At 41.2% G+C, this 19,662-nt stretch overlaps 1 protein-coding gene across 3 annotated transcripts in view; it reads right to left on the bottom strand.

The window, feature by feature from the left end:
* The window catches only part of zfyve28 (zinc finger, FYVE domain containing 28), a 202,988-nt gene that overhangs the window by 74,379 nt on the left and 108,947 nt on the right, over window positions 1-19,662 (bottom strand). For all 3 annotated transcript variants that reach the window (XM_048527089.2, XM_048527088.2, XM_048527090.2), the window contains exons 6-7: window positions 10,749-10,838; window positions 5,899-6,000 (exon numbers count right to left, since the gene is read on the bottom strand). In XM_048527089.2, coding sequence (XP_048383046.1) covers window positions 5,899-6,000; window positions 10,749-10,838 — 192 coding nt within the window. The remainder of the gene's footprint in view (window positions 1-5,898; window positions 6,001-10,748; window positions 10,839-19,662) is intronic.

The raw sequence follows: 19,662 nt of genomic DNA, 5'->3' as shown, positions 1-19,662 counted from the left end.
AGGTAGAAAGAACATAGACACACGCTACTCATTCTCAGTACAACAAAATGGGACAGCCACTTTCTAATTCATTTATGAAGGCAATGCTTTGATCAGAGTTAAGCTGCCTGCAGACAGCACAAATAAAGCTTGACAGTTAATTTTCAGTCATCATTTAACTGGTGTACTCTCCATTGCAACTAATCAGTATTCTCCCATCATACATACGTTTTCTCCCCCTTGATATTTCTTGTGAATTTTAACAACGAATGCATCATGAAAAGATTCAATAAAGTGTCAATTTCTTTTTTACTGCAATGCAAAAATTAAATCAGAGGTTGAACACTTTTAATATCCTCAATATTACCTAGCCTATTATTAATGGAGTTGTGCCTCAGATTATCTTTCCTATCTGTAGATGAAAGATGTTTCATCATCTCAGGCGAGGCAGCATCGAGCAATGCAGATTATACATTATATACACATTCACTACAGCATGGGATAAAAGATAAAACATCAGCTCTTGCACTAGGAAACAAAGCAATTACAGAGATATCGTGCACTGCATATATTACTTTGGAGAAACTGATGTTACTGTTTTGCCAAAGCACCATCGATTCAACAGTTGGAACCAATTCGTATGTGGCTAACATCTATTAGCATCTTTCAGTAACATCTGTGTATCTGAAGTATAAACAATACAGCAAATCAAGCATATGGTCTGTTACTATAATTTCTGTCATGGTACAAATATCACAGATACCTGAAAATACAGCAACTCCAAAAATTAGCTTTCTGACAGAATTATCAGCAAAGTGTCAAAATACAATGAATTAAAATGTCCAGGAAGTACAAATCTGCAATTTTGGACAAGGAAGGAGAAAATTATTGTGATGTGAGACTGGGGGGAGGGGTGCAAAAGCAAGTGTTTGCCCTTCACTATCACTTAAATATACCACCTAGTGGGTAACGAAGAATTGGTCATAATTCATTAGAATTTCTAGTTGGGGGTATGGCGGGGGCAGTTAAATGTATTCAATTATAATCTTTTGACTGAGTAACAAATACAGAAAATCTAGCACTTCTGTGTATTTTACCTGTGCTATAAATTTCCATTGCACAACAGTTTTCGTAAGCAAGGGAAAATCTTACTCTGGGCCCCATGCCTCAGGAAGGATTTACTGGCCCTGGAGGTTCACGAGAATGATCCCAGGAATGAAAGGCTTAAAAAAAATGAAGAATGTTTGAGGACACTGGGTCTATACTTGGAGTTTAAAAGGATGAGGGAGGAATCTAATTGAAACTTACAGAATACTGAATGGCCTGCACAGAGCGGATATTGGGCAAATGTTTCCATTGATAGGGGAGACTAGATCCAAGGGCACAGCTTTAGGGTAAAGGGAAAACCCTTCAGAATGGAGATAAGGAGAAACTTTTTCAGCCAGAGAGTGGTGAATCTATGTAATTCATTGCCAGAGAAGGCTGTGGAGGCCAGGACATTGAGTATGGTTAAAATAGAGATAGACAGGTTCTTGATTGTCAAGGGAATCAAGGGTTACAGGGAGAAAGTGGAAGAGTCTGGTTGAGAAACTTATCAGCCATGATTGAATGATGGAGCAGATTCAATGGGCTGAATGGCCTAATTTCTGCTCCTATGTCTTATGGTCTTACCAGTTCAATCTGCTCCTCTCAGCTTCTTAATGGAAATTAATTTATACTAATGTATACAGTAAAAATATAAAGAAATCTCAAGCATTTCGTTGGGCAATGGAGAACAAATGGGGACTCAAAGGTTACAGTGGGATGAAAAAGGGGTTTTAAATACAGGCAGGGAGGTTGTGTGACAGCAAAGGAATAGCAAGTCAAATCAAATCAGCCTCATTATCACTGGTTTTGGAACACAGTGTAATCGAAATAATGAGCCTCAAAATTGCTCAATTATTTCTAACTAGACTTTACAATCAGACCCTTGGGGCCAAGTTAACAACTTAAACAAAAAGTAACAATTTATTATTAATAATCCAACTTCAACAGAACACAGATAAACTACAGGGCAATCTAGTTAATATCTATGATCTAAGCCCAATCTTGTTTGATTATAAAACCCACTCACATCAACTAGATAGTCAGACACAATTAAGGGATAAAATAAAATTTGTTAGTTTGATAACCATTTTGACAATGATACCAAGCCTTCATGAAATCCTTGGAGGATGTGTTGACTTACAGGCATAAAGGACTGTATATTTTGCTTCAATTCTGATGTTAACGGTCAATGCAAACAGCTTCCACAGACCTCTGGAGACCTTCACCTATTTGTTACAGATTGGGATTCTTTTCTCAGAAATATCCATTTTCAACAAGTCAATAACAAGAGAATGATCAGACAGCAAAAGCCAAAAACAGCCCCAGTGTGGAAGCTTCCAAAACAAAATGCCTCCTGCCCAAACTCAGTCAAAATTAATTCACTCTTTAGCTTCTCTTTTCCTTTCAACATTCTCTGTGCTTGGCTGGGCAGCACCGTTTCTACATTGACTGGCCTGTCCCTGAGCATAGCAACATCCTGCAGCCCAAATATCGACAGTGTCCTTACAGCAGTAATTAATGCTGTATTATCTTTCCAGGCCAGCTCCCAACAGCAAACATAACTTGTGTTTTACAGACAAGCTGTTGTTCAACATTCAACTAACTCTCAATTCAAAATCAAAAGTGAGGAAAATATAATCTAGCGATGGTCTCAATAAGGGGAAGCCGAAACAACTGAAATTAAGAAAAAAGAGGGGAGCAAAAAATAACTTTAAGCTAACAAATAAACAGCCAGACCTCAGTTAGAAACAACAGTACTTATTCGTTTATTTCGTCTTTAAACTATAATTTTTAACGGAGTTCAGGTCACAAACAAGCATATAGAAGAACTGTTATTAAAGAAATGCCTGTTCTAATAAATTCAGAGGACGTGTATCGTTGATTTGGCTAGCATTTATTGACTAATACCAATACTTCTTGAGAAGGTCTAATGAGTCACCTTCTTATATTGCGTAGATACACCTCCTGTTCAGAAAGGAGTTCCAGGATATTGACCCAGTGAGAGTGAAGTGAAGTTTCAAAGGAGCATAGCATATATCTTGGAAGTGGACATGCATGTGGTGGTGTTCCCATACGTTTGTTATTCTTGGCCTTCATTGGCATGCAGTCACGGAATTGCAAGCTAACATTAAAGGAGTCTTGATAAGTTATTGCAATGCATCTTATAGATTGTGCCCATTGCTGCCTTGTAGATGGTGGACAAGTTTCAGGGAGTCAAGAGGAGAATCATATGCCACATAATCCCCAGCTTTTGGGTTGTGTTGCGGCACAGTTTTTACATACTAGTTCAGGTTATGGTTAATGGCAACCTCTAAAATGTTGAGAATAGAAGACTTAACAATAGTAATGCCATTGAATGCTTTGGGGAAAATGGCTTGACCCTTTTTGTTGGCTATGGTCATTGATTGACATGAGGCACGAATGTTACTTCAACATCAAACTTGAAAAAATGGTGCAAAAACATATGAAGAGACAGACACTATCAAAGGAAAACAAAAAGAGGTCCAAGTTAACATGAGAAAATAATTTATTAAATGAAAAATGAATCAAAATTCCCACAGATGGGCAAGGAAAAACCTAAATATTGCCCAATTTATCTTAAAAGTCATCTTCACATGAGTTTATTGGGAAAGCAATGGCCTAATGCTATTACTATTGGACTATTAATCCAGAAACTCAGCTAACATTCTGGGTTCAAATCCTTCCAGGTCAGACAGCGGAATTTGAATTCAATAAAAAATCTGAAATTAAGCGTTTAACGATAACCGTGAAACCATCGCTGATTATCAGAAAAACTCACCTGTTTCACTAATATTCTCGAGGGAAAGAAACTGTCATCTTACCCAGCAATGTGGCTGACTCATAGCTGCCCTCTGGGAAATCAGGGATGGGCAATAATGCTGGTACAGACAGCAACATCCTCATCCCATGAATGAATTTTTTTAAAAAAAAAATCAACTTTACAGCTGTTCGTTACTGACAAAGCACATCAAAGTGTAGGTGGACACTTTGCAAATTTCTGCCTATTAGTCATACCTGGTGTTATGCTACTATGGGTGGTCCAGGAAGTGAAGATGTGCACTGATAGTCGATAGTCCTTTCATACAAAGGAAAGCTGTCAGTACAGTCAAAACTGACAAGATCCAAGACCAACAAAAGTAGCTGATTTGACCTGGCCTACTGCTTAAAAAAAGTTGAAAAAATGATAAGGTCACATGTCAACATTACATTAAACTGGGAAATAAGAGTGTAATGGAACTGGAACTCAGCATGGGAATAAAGCATTTAGTAAGTTGATGCTAAAAGCTCATTTTGATTGACAGTGAGGAAAGAAATTGACTGAAGGCAAATCATGAAATCATTTACATTGTTCATGGAAGCATGGCTTGAAGCTATCCAATTTACAGGAAAGAAGCTTGATTAATGAAGATTACACATAAAGCTCTCTGGAATACGAATGTGGAACTAATTTGCTTTGAGAACATTGTGCACCCTTTTGGTGCAACATTTAGATTAAATCTCTACATTAAACTTCTGCCAAGGATCTGCCTTCATGCAGAACACTCAGAATGTTGGTTAAACTACAAGGCAGCACAGAGGCTCAGTGGATACCAAGGCTGTCTCACAGTACCAGGGAGCCGGGCTTAATTCCACCTTTGGGCGACTGCCTGTGTGGAGCTGCAAATTGTTCCCTTGTCTGTGTGGGTTTCCTCCAGGTGCTCTGATTTCCTCCTCAGTCCAAAGATGTGCAGGATAGGTGGATTGGCCATGGGAAATGCAGAGTTACAGAGATAGGGTCTGGGTAGGATGGTCTTCAGATGGTTGGTGTGGACCTGATAGGCCAAATGGCATGCTTTACACTCTAGAGATCCTGTGATTCTATACCCAAATGTCCCATTACTACATGTTCATGAGGCCAATAAATAGGCAATTGATAAAGCACAGGAAGATTGTAGATCAGATTCCACAATGTAGCTGGTTGCCAGCAAATGGAAGAGTATGAGTATTATCAAGTCTGTACTCCCACCCCTCTCCTGTAAAGCACCTACTGATCCCACCAAAACTGTGCAGGTTTAAAGCACTGGTAATTTTACCTGTCATATCTGCAATCAAGTAGGCTATTCATTTGCACAAGAAAAAATGAACAATTAGCAAGGATAGCTTGGAGCATACAAAACTAGTAGAACCACATGATACTGATAAGCTGATAGTTACAGGAGAGAGAGATGGGACAAAAGTGGAAGAAAATACAAGAGTGAAAACAACTGTCAATCATCTAAGATCTATTTTTTGCTACAAAACTTACAATCCATACTCGCTCAAAATCTTTAGTTTATATAGGTCCATCATTGTTACATTCTGACACATCAGAAGAAATTAAGACATATTTTTCAAGGAAGCAATATCACTATTAAAAACCATCTTTGAAAGTTGCCTATTTTATTACAAATGTAAAATCTACATTTATAAATGTGGAATGGGGAGGGAGAGGAAAAGAGAAGAATTTCTGTAAAACATGGCAATATAAGCACCCCAGAGCAACTGGTTAAGCAATTAAAATTATTCCACTGGCATCCTGCTACAATAGGCTAGGAAAAGGAAGAATTTTTCTATTGCCTTCTTGTTAACATTGACCACTGGTTTCAGAGATGACAAGGGACCGATGATCAATACTTTTGATCAAGGACTAATCTGCATAAAAGGGACAAAAACAATACAAAACTAATTTTCAAGTAGTTTTGTTTAGTAGTTAATTCCGATCACATTGAAAGCAAAACAGGTCACTGTTACAATCTGAAACATGATGCAATCAAAGATTTTTGTTAATCTTACCTGATCTTCCGCAACAGTGTGCGAAATGGTCTAAACAGGTCAGACATATCTTCTAGCTTGCGTTCCAAATTCAATGGCCCCTCAGGGAAGACCAACAAACCACTTCATAAAAAAAAATTGGGAGAAAATTTATTAGGAATTATCAAAGTATGCTTCAAAATGTTAGACCGCACTTAAACAAATAAACCAACTTGTGAGAAGTCTACTAAATCTAAATATCTGGCACAACTTTCTTTCTGTGTTTCAGGGCAACACACAGACACCAATAAAGATTAAATGGTGAGTAATTGGTTATAATTTGATGGCGATAAATGTTCACCTTGCCAGAAATGCCCATATTCTGTGAATGAACTTAAAAAATAATTTGGATAAGGAAACTTTAAACAGAAATAAATGCAAGTGTACATTGAATAAGTTAGCAGTTCCAGGTATATGGATAACAGCTGTTCAAGGAAATTGGAGCAGGTTGCTGACAATCTTGTAAATTAGGTATCTGGTGCTGACTTCTCCAAAACTGGGTCCGCCTGCCAAATGCCTCAAAACAAGCACGCTAAGTCTCAGGGATGGGATAGAGTGTTGTATTGATTCATTTATAGTGTTATTATCTAACATTACATGTGAAATCCTTCAACCTTTCCAACAGTTTTCTTTATATCGACGGTACATGCACATCAGCTGATTGTTAAGATTCTGGGCCAGGCTACCTAATTCTTTTTGATCTGACTAGGACCAGTAACTTTTATTTCTGCAGTGGGCAAAGTGTGGGATGCAGGGGTCTTACTAACAGAATAAAGTCATGATGGTTTTCAACAAACGTTATAATAATCAGGCAATCTTCTATTTCTGACATCCACAACTAACATGTGGCAAATATGGATGATAAACTGTGGTTGATCAAGCTGCAGCACATGACAAATAGCCACTGTGATTAAGACAGATCCCACAGATTTCTCAACAATTCTCCAGACATTAATGACACAGTGGGTCATCAAATCTCAATCACTGTTATCTCAGAGTAGGTGGTAGCCATTCAGCCCATCATGTCTGCAACAGCTGTGAGCATTTTGACTTAATGCCAAATTGCTGCCATTTCCCCATAAAGATGTATGGGGCAGAATGCTTCAAAAAAAAATCACTGTTGGCAGATTTGTGCAGCTGTGCTTTATCCTGACTACTGGCCACAAAAACGTACTTCTAGCAGGCGTTAATAAATACCCATCAGCAGCAGATATTCACACTTCGTACGATCACACTGAAGCAGCAGGGGACCCATCTGTAATAGGCACATTAATTAGAATGTTATCCTGTGCCACCAATCCATTTTGACGTCTCCATTCATTCTGCCTGACAGGTGGACTGTTTTAATTTTCTATCTATCTCAACGCATCAGCAACACTTCACTTTTTGCTATTGCGTATGTCTTGTAGAGAATGCTTCATGCTAATGCCAGAAAAGCCAATGATATTCCATGTTCAGCACCAACATCGTTGATTTGTTTATTAGGGGACACGTGGAAGGCTACATAGAGGTCAGAACATGCTTAAGTTGAACTATGGTAGCCTTGGGCTGGTCTCAGTGGACCAAATGGCCAATTCTCATGTCATTTCCATATGCTCAATAATGGCTGCATGAGCTGGTTTCAGAAGCATGAAACCTAAGAGAAATCTGTACCCTGTAATGTGATTGAGATCTTCATCTCATTTTGGTTTTGTTGCCAAACAGATTGATTTTTGATCCTTCAGGCATAGCTTACTTGTCTCGCATACTTATAAGCTCTGCGTTGTCTAATGAAAGACAAAATGACATTGGAGGCAGACCAGAGAAAGTTTACCCTGTTAAATTCCAGGTTTGGAGAGATCTTGTTAGAAGCGGTGGTTTAGTAGGTTGTATCTGTACTCATTGGAGTTTAGAAAAATGAAAGAATACCTATTCAAATGGGACACATTCTAAAGGACAAAATTGATACCAAAACTCATCAGGCCTGGCAACATCTGTTGAAAGAAAGCAGAGTTAATGTTTCAAGTCTCTTGATTCTTCAGAACCCCCTGAGAATTTTAGGGGTCTTCACAGGATAGATGGAGGGAGGTTGTCGCTCCTTGTGGAAAAGTGTAGAACTACAGGGGTTAATCTCAGTGTAAGGGTTCACCTATTTAAGAAATATTGAGAAAAATGGATGGTTCTCTAAAGGAGTGGGAATCTGTGGAATTCTTCATTGTGGAGAGCTGCAGAGATTGGTTTGTTGAACAAATTCAAAGCTAAGTTAGACAGATATTTAAAACACTAAAAGAAATCAAGGGGTAATAAGGAATAAAAGAATGATGAAAGTAAGATTAGGGCCAATCAAGGATAGTAGTGGGAAGTTATGTGTGGAGGCAGAGGAGATAGGGGAAGAACTAAATGAATATTTTTTAACAGTATTCACTCTAGAAAACGACAATGTTCTCGAGGAGAATACTGAGATACAGGCTAATAGACTAGGTGGGATTGAGGTTCACAAGGAAGAGATATTAGAAATCTGACAGACGGTGAAGATAGATAAGTCCCCTGGGCTGGATGGGATTTATCCTAGGATCCTCTGGGAAGCCAGGGAAGAGATTGCTGAGCCTTTGACATTGATCTTTAACTCTTCATTGTCTACAGGAATAGTGCCAGAAGGCTGGAAGATAGCAAATGTGGTTCCCCTGTTCAAGAGGGGAGTACAGACAACCCTGGTAATTATAAACCAGTGAGCCTTACCTCAGTTGTTGGTAAAGTGTTGGAAAAGGTTATAAGGGACAGGATTTATAATCATCTAGAAAAGAATAAATTGATTAGGGATAGTCAGCACGGTTTTGTGAAGGGAAGGTCGTGCCTCACAAACCTTATTGAGTTCTTTGAGAAGGTGACCAAACAGGTAGATGAGAGTAAACCGGTTGATGTGGTGTATATGGATTTCAGCAAGGCGTTCGATAAGGTTCCCCATAGTAGGCTATTGTATAAAATGCGGAGGAATGGAATTGTGGGAGATATAGCAGTTTGGATCGGAAATTGGCTTGCTGAAAGAAGACAGACGGTGGTAGTTGATGGGAAATGTTCATCCTGGAGACCAGTTACTAGTGGTGTACCGCAAGGGTCGGTGTTGGGTCCACTGCTGTTTGTCATTTTTATAAATGACCTGGATGAGGGCGTAGAAGGATGGGTTAGTAAATTTGCACACGACACTAAGGTCGGTGGAGTTGTGGATAGTGACGAAGGATGCTGTAGGTTGCAGACAGACATAAATAAGCTGCAGAGCTGGGCTGAGACGTGGCAAATGGAGTTTAATGTAGACAAGTGTGAGGTGATGCACTTTGGTAGGAGTAACCGGAAGGCAAAGTACAGGGCTAATGGTAAGATTCTTAGCAGTGTAGATGAGCAGAGAGATCTCGGTGTCCATGTACACAGTTCCTTGAAAGTTGCCACCCAGGTTGACAGGGGCATTAAAAAGGCATACAGTGCTTTAGCTTTTATTCATAGAGGGATCGAGTTCCGGAACCAAGAGGTTATGGTGAAGCTGTACAAAACTCTGGTGTGGCCGCACTTGGAGTATTGTGTACAGTTCTGGTCACCGCATTATAAGGAGGATGTGGAAGCTTTGGAAGGGGTGCAGAGGAGATTTACTAGGATATTGCCTGGTTTGGAGGGAAGGTCTTACGAGGAAAGGCTGAGGGACTTGAGGCTGTTATCATTAGAGAGAAGAAGGTTGAGAGGTGACTTAATTGAAACATATAAAATAATCAGAGGGTTAGATAGGGTGGATAGGGAGAGCCTTTTTCCTAGGATGGTGACGGCGAGCATGAGGGGGCATAGCTTTAAATTGAGGGGTGAAAGATATAGGACAGATGTCAGAGGTAGTTTCTTTACTCAGAGAGTAGTAAGGGAATGGAACGCTTTGCCTGCAACGGTAGTAGGTTCGCCAACTTTAAGTACATTTAAGTCGTCATTGGATAAGCATATGGATGTACATGGAATAGTGTAGGTTAGATGGGCTTGAGATCGGTATGACAGGTCGGCACAACATTGAGGGCCGAAGGGCCTGTACTGTGCTGTAATGTTCTATAATAATGGGTACAGGCAAAAGACAAGAAAGTGGAGTTGAGGATCATGAGATCAATCATGATCTCACTGGACGACAAAGGAGATTCAATGTGCTGAATGGTCTACTTCTGCTCCAACATTACATGGTCTAAACTAAGTGTCTCTGTAACAAGAAATAATTTCAGATTACCACCTTAAACATTGGCATGGTAATATTCCATGTGATTACAGGCCAATGTATCATAGCTACAATATTGCAGTTACTAAGGTATAATAGTTTTACATTATAATATTCTATTTCTAAAGTGGTGGAGTAAAATGGATTTTTTTTGGAAAATGCTTATTAGTTCACTAAATTTTGTCCTACACTTGCTGTCTCCACCTTCCACAAGGTCTCCTCTACATGCACTGTTCTTCAAGTCAGGGGGCATGCAAGCAACCAGAATCAAGTCTGCCTCTTGTTCTGTAGCATCTATATGCCAAGTGGTGCACTGGAACAACAAGAGGCACTTGACTCCTGATTTTGCTCATCTGCAAGAGTAGAGTCTGACTGTTGGTTAGCAGGCTGACCCACTGAGACCTGTGGGCTCAACAAGAATATGCTAGATAAATTCAAACTGCTGTTGCTGAACGATGAGATCAAGGAAAGCCTGAGCTCAACAATCAGATGCAGGTGGTAGCTTGACCATTTTCTGAACCCACTAAATTAGAACACCACACAGATTTGCATCACATACTTGTAATACAGTTCAAAAAAAAATGTTTACTAAAAACACCACATTTGGAATACGTACCAGACAATAGCTAGTCTAGGAATTGTAAACATTAATGCTGGCTCGTAGTCATCAATCAAATCTTGTGTGAGGTATCCAAGCTTTAAGGCCCTAAACATAATTGCAGAGTTAGATTTTTGCAATACACCATCAGTTTCTAAAACAGATGGAAGAATTTCACTCTAATATAGAAACATCAACCTGTAATGTATCCTTCACACAAAGAATTTCATTGAGGATTGTTATTTGTCCTTAGTTCTTCACTGAATCTCAATCTTTGGTAATGTTTGTAAACCAATTCTGGAAAATTCTCAAAAGCCGATGACAGGACCTACCTGGAGTGCTGACCAATATTTTTCCACAATCCTCAAATTACCATCAGCAAAATTATGACGTTCCTCAAATTATCACCATAAACTGTGGTGGACCAAGATAGCGGCTCATCAGCACTTTCTCAAATTAATTAAGAGGGGCAAGAAATGATGGCCAAACCAGCGATATCCATTTGAAATGACAGTCTCTTATACTATACTCCAAGGGTTAGAAAAATCAATTTTGTTACATAGCATCAACTCACTATAACACACCTCAATTTCACCTCCAAATAAAAGTCATCAATAGTTTTCAAAAAAATCAATGCGAACAGTACACCCAAATTCAGTTTTCAGTTGATTTCTACAAGTAGTAATTAAATACAAATGCTAAACAGTTGTACATTAACAAGTCATTATCTTGCTCCATTCCAATATCTCAAAAATAGCTTTCTGGGGTTCATCATACACCAAAGGACTTAGAAAGGAGTACTGCAAACACGTATTCAATACCATCATTGTCATATGGTCTGCTTTCACCTCTCACATAGTGTCTTCTTGGGTCCGACTAGTCACTGTATACAACAATTTTCTTCATGTAGCCTCTGGGTTTCAAAAAGGAATGGAATAATTATCCGATGATAAAGAATTCGCAGGGCTCTGGATAAAGGAGTGGAGTGGGATGAGCTGACTTGTTGTTGAAGAAAGTATACGGGTGACAGGCTGAATGGGTATAAGAGAGAGGGAGGCATTCTATGATTCTATGTAATACAAATAATTGTCAGCTTAAGCACCAGAACTCTCAACATTCCACTGACTGGCAATTTTCCCAACTGAACAAAGAAATCCCTTTTTACATCCTCATGCACACAATCTGAAAAGTCAGGTGATCACATGAACTCAAGTTCACTTATTTCAAAAAGTAAACAGATGGCGATGAGTCATTTTAAAAGTGGCATTACATCCTGTCCAACCTCCTCCTGTCAACCCATTTTGTCAAAATGACGTCAAAATGTCATTCACTTAATTTTCTAGCGAGTTTTGAGAAGATTTGTAGCTCAGGTACATCCAGAACTTAATTTTCTATATTGGCATCTTGCTTGGTATAAAAATGTACCTTTTGCTGGTAGCTGTTTCACTTGTGTCTGCTACCATTACACTTACATTAAAAAGAGCAGATACTCCCTTTTCACTGTCTGTCTTTCCTAAAAACATTACAACACACAATGTTTAAATTCCACACCCAATTTTGATGTAGTCATGTCTCAATTATTTCTTACATGTCTGGTTGTGCAAGACATCATTGTTTCAACTCCTCCTATTTCATTATGGAAACAGCATTACTATGCAGGGAATTTAACTCACTATTAACAGCAGTCCCTTTTACGTAACTTTTCAATGTTACAGTGGTGCGACTACACTAAATTTTCTGATGACTACCATGAGCATCATTTAGTACATGATTAGCTGAGGTTTGCAGTAAGACAGGTTTGCTGCCACTATCTTTCTATAAGGTTAGACTTTGCTTTTTGCAATATGGCAAAGGAAAACCACGAGGAAGCGTAAAAGTCTCTTGTCTTACACAAGATGCAACTTATTCATAATACCATTCAGGTACAAGATACATTATAACAGATATTGTTACTGAGACTGTCAGAGAAACAGACAGGAAATTCTGTGGTACCAAGTGAGACTGCCAGATGGTATGTTGCCTCCCGGGTGCCAGGGTCAGAGATGTCTTAAATAGGAAACAGATGTCCTCAGGGAAATGCATGACAGAAATGTGGAGGTTGTTTAGGAAGAACTTGCTACGAGTGCTGGATAGGTTTGTCCCATTTATCCAAGGAAGGGATGGTGAGATTAAGGAACCTTGGACGAGAAGACATGTGGAATATCTAGTCAAGGGGAAGAAGGAAGCTTACTTAAGGCTGAGGAAGCAAGGATCGGACAGGGCTCTAGAGGGCTACAGGGTAGCCAGCAAGGAACTGAAGAATGGACCTAGGAGAACTAGAGGGGGGTATGTAAAAGCCTTGGAGGTAAGATTCAGGAAAACCCCAAGGCAATCTATATTTATGTGAGAAAGAAGAGGATGGCCAGAGTGAGGGGAGGGCTGATCAGGGACAGTGGAGGAAACTTGTGCACGGCACTGGAGGAGGTAGGGGAGGTCCTTAATGAATAATTTGCTTCTGTATTCACCAACGAGAGGGGCCTTGACATTTGTGAGGACAGCGTGAAACAGGCTGAAATGCTCAAACAGGTTGATGTTAATGCGGATGTGCTAGAAATCTTGAAAAACATGAAGACAGATAAGTCCCCTGGGCCAGACAGGATACACCCAAAGTTTCTACAGGAAGCAAGGGAAGAGACTGCTGAGCATTTGGCAATGATCTTTCTGTTTTCACTGTCTACTGGAGTAGTAGCAGATGATTGGAGAGTCGCAAATGTTCAAGGAAGGGAATAGGGATAACCCCTGAATTACAGGCCAGTTTTACCTCTAATGAACAAATTATTCGAGAGGATGCTGAAAGATAGTATTTACGATTATTTGGAAAAGCACAGTTTGATTAGAAATAATCAGCATGGCTATGAGGGGCAGTTCATGCCATGCCTCATAAGCCTTATTGAATTTTTTCAGGATGTGACAAAACACATTGATGAAGGTCAAGCAGTAGATGTGGTGCATAGGGATTTTAGCTAGGCATTTGATAAGGTTCCACATGGTAGGCTCATTCAGAAAGTAAGGAGGCATGAGATTCAGGAAAATTTGGCTGTCTGAATACAGAATTGGCTGTCCAATAGAAGGCAGAGGTTGGTAGTAGTTGGAAAATATTCAGCCTAGAGCTCAGTGAAAAGTGGTGTTCCACAGGGATCTGTACTGGGACCTCTGCTCTTTGTGAGCTTTATAAATGACTTGGATGAGGAAATAGAAGCATGACTTAGTAAGTTTGCTGATAACATGAAGGTCGGTGGAGTTGTGGACAGTGTGAAGGGTTGTTGTAGGTTGCAACAGGACATTGATAGGATGCAGAGCTGAGCAAAGAAGTGGAAGATGGAATTCAACCTGGAAAAGTGTGAAGTGATTCATTTTGGAAGTTCGAATTTGAACGTAGAATACAGGGTTAATGGCAGAATTCTTGGCAGTGTGGAGAAACGGAGGGATCTTGGGGTCCATGTCCATTGATCCCTCAAAGTTGCTACCCAAATTGATGGGGTTGTAAAGAAGGCGTGTGTGTGTTTGCGTTCATTAGCAGTGGAGTTGAGTTTAACAGCCATGAGGTTATGCTGCAGCTCTATAAAACTCTGGTTAGATTACTCTTGGAATATTCTGTTTAGTTCTGGTTGCCTCATTATAGGAAGGATGTGGAAACTTTAGAGAGGGTGCAGAGGAGATTTACAAGGATGCTGCCTGGACTAGAGGATAGGTCTTACGAGGAATGGTTGAAGGAGAAAGGGCTTTTCTCATTGGAGCGAAGAAGGATTTGAGGTGACTTAATAGAGGCGTGCTATATGATCAGAGGCAATAGATAGAGTGGATAGCCAGAGACTTTTTCCCAGGGCAAAAATGACTATTACGAGGGGACATAATTTTAAGGTGATTGGAGGTAAGTATAGGGGAGATGTCAGAGGTAGGCTTTTTAACAGAGTGATGGGTACGTGGAACGCATTGCCAGCAGTGGTAGTGGAGTGATACACATTAGGAACATTTAAGTGACTCTTATATAGGCACATGGATGACAGTAAAATGTAGGGTTTGCAGGGTAGTTTGATCTTCGAGCAGGATAATACGTCAGCACAACATAATGAGCTGAAGGGCCTGTACTATTCTGTGTTCTAAATAGCTGGTTTGTCACCTTCACAATCAAGAGCTCCCCCACCTCCTACCCCATACTCATCAAACCTCAATGTGATAACTGTGACTGCGTGTTATCTGCCACTGTTCTGAAGTTCAGTTGCTGTTTCAGCAAGTTAATCACATACAGTCCATCAAAAGGATACCTAGGAAGTGGGTGTGATACTTGGACTTGATTATTTTTATTTGGAAGAACACGCTCTCACTGGGGTATCTGGAATCAAAGTAAACTTTCAATTTTACAAACACAGGACAATAGGAGTGTGTATTTTTCTCTGTTTACCCAAAGTCTCAGCCCCCAAAGATTGCCATTGCTTTATTAGACTTTCAGTTCAATACCATTTTGCATAGTAATTATCTCCATTTAAGTCTCATGCTTTGCGAGTCAAAAACCTAATGGAATTTGGTAACAAACCAACAAATGTACATTTGAAAGAAATGGAATTAAGTCAAACAAATTGCCTGTTGAATTCCTGCGCTAACTTCAAATGTGCACAGGTGGTTTCAGGAAGGAACCATTTTTCATTGTCTTTTTTCCTTAGTATTTCTCCAGACTTGGGAAGTGTGGGAGCATTTTTTCCTCTTTAAATTGGGAGGTCCACAGATCCATTTTCAATCTGAATGCATTCACAGCACTGATCATATATTTAAGCCGCTTTCCTTTCCCACTGATTCACGATTCATCTGGTTTTGTTTTGACATTGTGTCTATAAGGAATCTGAACAAAAGCAATGACAGCTCACTGCATACTTAATTCCTTGAGAGGAAAAAAAAGTGATGATCTCAGGCATTATACCAGCTTTACATGGTCTACCCTTGCCTGTACAACTTCACAACAGCATGAAGGTTTATTTCACAAAAGGAAGCAGAGAATTTATCAATTAAGGAATTAAACAAGTGGTGCTGAAGTGCTCTTGTTGAATCAGGTTTACAATCTTAACTTTCATTACTTTGTTCACTCATGGAGATAGCAAGAACTGCACATGCTGGAGTCAGAGTCAACAGAGCATGGGGCCGGAGGAACACAGCAGATAAGGTAGCATTAAAGGAGAAGGAAAGCTGAGGTTTTGGGTTTACACCTTTCATCAGGACTGGGGAGGGGCAAGGGTGCTGGGTAATAAATGGGGCGGCGGGGGGGGGGGAAGAAAAGAAAGGTTGGATATAATCTCCACAACCCCCTACCTGCATCCATCTATCACCATCTTCCCTCCCTTATTCATTCATGCTTGCTGATGGGTTACAGCAATAATTGACAAGAAGGAAATGAAGAATTTTTTTCTTTATTTGTTAATGGGATGAGGACGTCACTGGCTCGGCAGCATTTATTGTCCATCCCTGATTGCTGTGGGTCTGGAGTCACGTGTAGGCCAGACCAGGTAAGGGTAGCAGTTTCCTTCCCCAAAAGGCATCAGTGAACCCAATGGATTTTTCTGACATTCAACAACGGATTCATGGTCATCATTAGAATCTTAAATTCCAGATTTCTGCAAAATGCAACAAAGCCCACATTTGCACCAAATATAAGGATTCCATCATTTTGCTTTACATTAGAAAAAACTGATAACAAAAACAGAAAAAGTGGTTTTAAAATTAGTGTTTGAAAGGGTGGCTTCACATTTTGAAAGAAAGTAAGGTGAAACCCATGCCAAGCATTGCGTACATAACTGAAGAGTCCTGTTGAAGAGTCTTGACCTGAAACACTGATGCTCCGACTCTTCTGATGGTGCCTGCCCTTGTGTTCCTCCAGCTCCACACAGTATAGGCACTGTAGCATCTGTAATTACTCTGATTGCAAGAACTGAAGATTGAATTGTAGACAACTTGGAGCCAAGGGCTATGCAGATGCAGCTCATCTTAGCAACAAGAAGTTGATTGATCCATAGGTTAGTGACCAGTTATCAACAAGAGACCTTTTGCCTGCCAACAGCTATGATCAGTTTCAGAGATAGTCGGAACTGCAGAAGAAGGGTCTAGGCCCGAAACATCAGCCTTCCTGCTCAGAGATAATGGGAACTGCACATGCTGGAGAATCTGAGATAACAAAGTGTGGAGCTGGATGAATGCAGCAGGCCAAGCAGCATCTTAGGAGCACAAAAGCTGATGTTTCGGGCCTAGACCCTTCATCAGAAAAGGGGGATGGGGAGAGGATTCTGAAATAAATAGGGAGAGAGGGGGAAGGCGGACCAAAAATGGATAGAGGAGAAGATGGGTGGAGAGGAGAATATAGGTGGGGAGGTAGGGAGGGGTTAGCTCAGTCCGGGGAGGATGGACAGGTCAAGGGGGCGGGATGAGTTTAGTAGGTAGGAAATGGAGGTGCGGCTTGAGGTCGGAGGAAGGGATAGGTGAGAGGAAGAACAGGTCAGGGAGGCAGGGACGAGTTGGGCTGGCTTTGGGATGCAGCAGGGAGAGGGGAGATTTTGAAGCTATTGGAATCCACATTGATACGATTGGGCTGCAGGGCTCCCAAGCGGAATATGAGGTGCTGTTCCTGCAATCTACGGGTGGCATCATTACGGCACTGCAGGAGGCCCAGGATGGACACGTTGTCTAAGGAATGGGAGGGGGAGTTGAAATGGTTTGCGACTGGGAGGTGCAGTTGTTTATTGCGAACTGAGCGTAGGTGTTCTGCAAAGCGGTCCCCAAGCCTCTGCTTGGTTTCCCCAATGTAGAGGTAGCCACACCAGGTACAGCGGATGCAGTATACCACATTGGTGGATGTGCAGGTGAACATCTTCTTGATGTGGAAAGTCATCTTGGGACCTGGGATGGGGGTGAGGGAGGTGGTGTGGGGTAAGTGTCGCACTTCCTGCAGTTGCAGGGGAAAGTGCCGGGTGTGGAGAGAAAAGTGTGCAGCGGACAAGGGAGTCGCGGAGGCAGTGGTCTCTCCGGAAGGCAGACAAGGGTGCGGTTGGAAAAATGTCTTTCATGGTGGGGTCGAATTGTTGATGGCAGAAGTGTCGAAGGATGATGCGTTGTATCCGGCGGTTGGTGGGGTGATATGTGAGGACTAGGAGGATTCTCTTTGGGCAGTTATTGCGGGGGCGGGGTGTGAGGGGATGAGGTGCAGGAAATACAGTCAAGGGCGTTCTCAACCACTGCGGGGGCAGGGGGAAGGAGTTGCGGTCCTTGAAGAACGAGGACATCTGGGATGTACGGGAGTGGAATGCCTCATCCTGGGAGCAGATGCGGTGGAGGTGAAGGAATTGGGAATAGGGGATGGAATTTTTTGCAGGAAGGTGGGTGGAAGGTGGTGCATCTCCCCTTCCCACCACTGCATCCCAAAACCAGCCCAGCTTGTCCCTGCCTCCCTGACCTGTTCTTCCTCTCACCTATCCCCTCCTCCCACCTCAAGCCACACCTTCATTTCCTACCTACTAACATCATCCCGCCCCCTTGACCTGGCCGTCCTCCCCAGACTGACCTATCCCCTCCCTACTTCCCCACCTATATTCGCCTCTCCCTATTTATTTCAGAATCATCTCCTCATCCCCCTTTTCTGGTGAAGGGTCTAAGCCCAAAACATCAGCTTTTGTGCTCCGAAGATGCTGCTTGGCCTGTATTCCACACTTTGTTATCTCAGAGTCAATGGAAGGAGGCTGGTTTTTGTGATTGACTGAGCTGCATTCACTGCTACCTGTAATTCCTTGTGGATTTGGGCACTGCAGTTGCCATTACCAAGCTGTGATGCATTATCATATAGATGCATGATAGAAAGCATCCTAAAAATTGCTAAGTCATGCCAAATTTCCTTAGCCTTCTGTGCTTTCCTGAATGTAGCATCAACAGGGATGAACCAGGATAGATGGCTAGTAATATTTATGCCTAGGGTCTCAACTACCTCCACCCCAGCACAATTGATACAGAAAAGGCTACATCCTCCACTTCACTTTCTGAAATCAATGGTCAGCTCCTTTGTTGTGCTACGGGGGTTGGGAGAGGTGTGTGTGTGTGTGTGTGTGTGTGTGCACACGAGAGAGCACGAGCGCGAGAGCAAGGGCTGTCTTTCCATCATACCAACAAGCTGCCTGCTTCCTGAACTGTCAGGTTGCTATTTGAGATCCGACCCACTATGGTCATCAGCATATTTGTACTTGAGGTTAGTCCTTAGACACTCACGAATGTCTATGGTAAAAAGGGGCTGGTTGCACTGTCAGTATGCGTGTAGAACATGCAGAATTCTGCTACTGCTTTCAAGTGTGGAGGCTTAGGACATTGTTTCTATAGATGCGATTAGTTTGTAGGGGCCCAAGTTCACTTGCATTGCTTAGGAACTAGATACAAAGCACAGCAGCATTACTAGTCATTTTTCTTTGCCCTGCACAGATCTAACACGTGCAGCTAAAGAAAACGGCAGACCTCGTGAGTTCAACTGTCAAAGGCTATGTACTCTAGGTATTCTCTCATTTTCACCTTCCCTGTTTTGTTTAAATCTAGGCTAATTTAATCTCCTGTACATATAAACCCTCTACCAGATTTCCATCAGAGCACAAGTCCAGTACTAATGCAAGTGGAGGTTATTTCCCAGGTACAGCACACGCTTGCCTCAGCGCTGATATCAGTGACCCACGAAAGGGAGCTTTTTTCCATAGCAGCTCTTTATGTGATTGACATAATGCTGATCTTTTAATAACTGAATAAATTATCACATCTCAAAGAATAAAATCTTATTTATACATGCTGCCACTAGATGAGGAGCCAACATCAGCATTCTATTTCTTGCCAGAATGAATTCTAAAATAAGACACTTTGACATCATGACACTGCATAGATGGAG

Source organism: Stegostoma tigrinum, chromosome 3 (assembly GCF_030684315.1).
Source record: "Stegostoma tigrinum isolate sSteTig4 chromosome 3, sSteTig4.hap1, whole genome shotgun sequence".
Lineage (NCBI taxonomy): Eukaryota > Metazoa > Chordata > Chondrichthyes > Orectolobiformes > Stegostomatidae > Stegostoma > Stegostoma tigrinum.
Note: the sequence above shows the minus strand (reverse complement) of the source record. Positions and strands in the feature narration are given on the sequence as shown.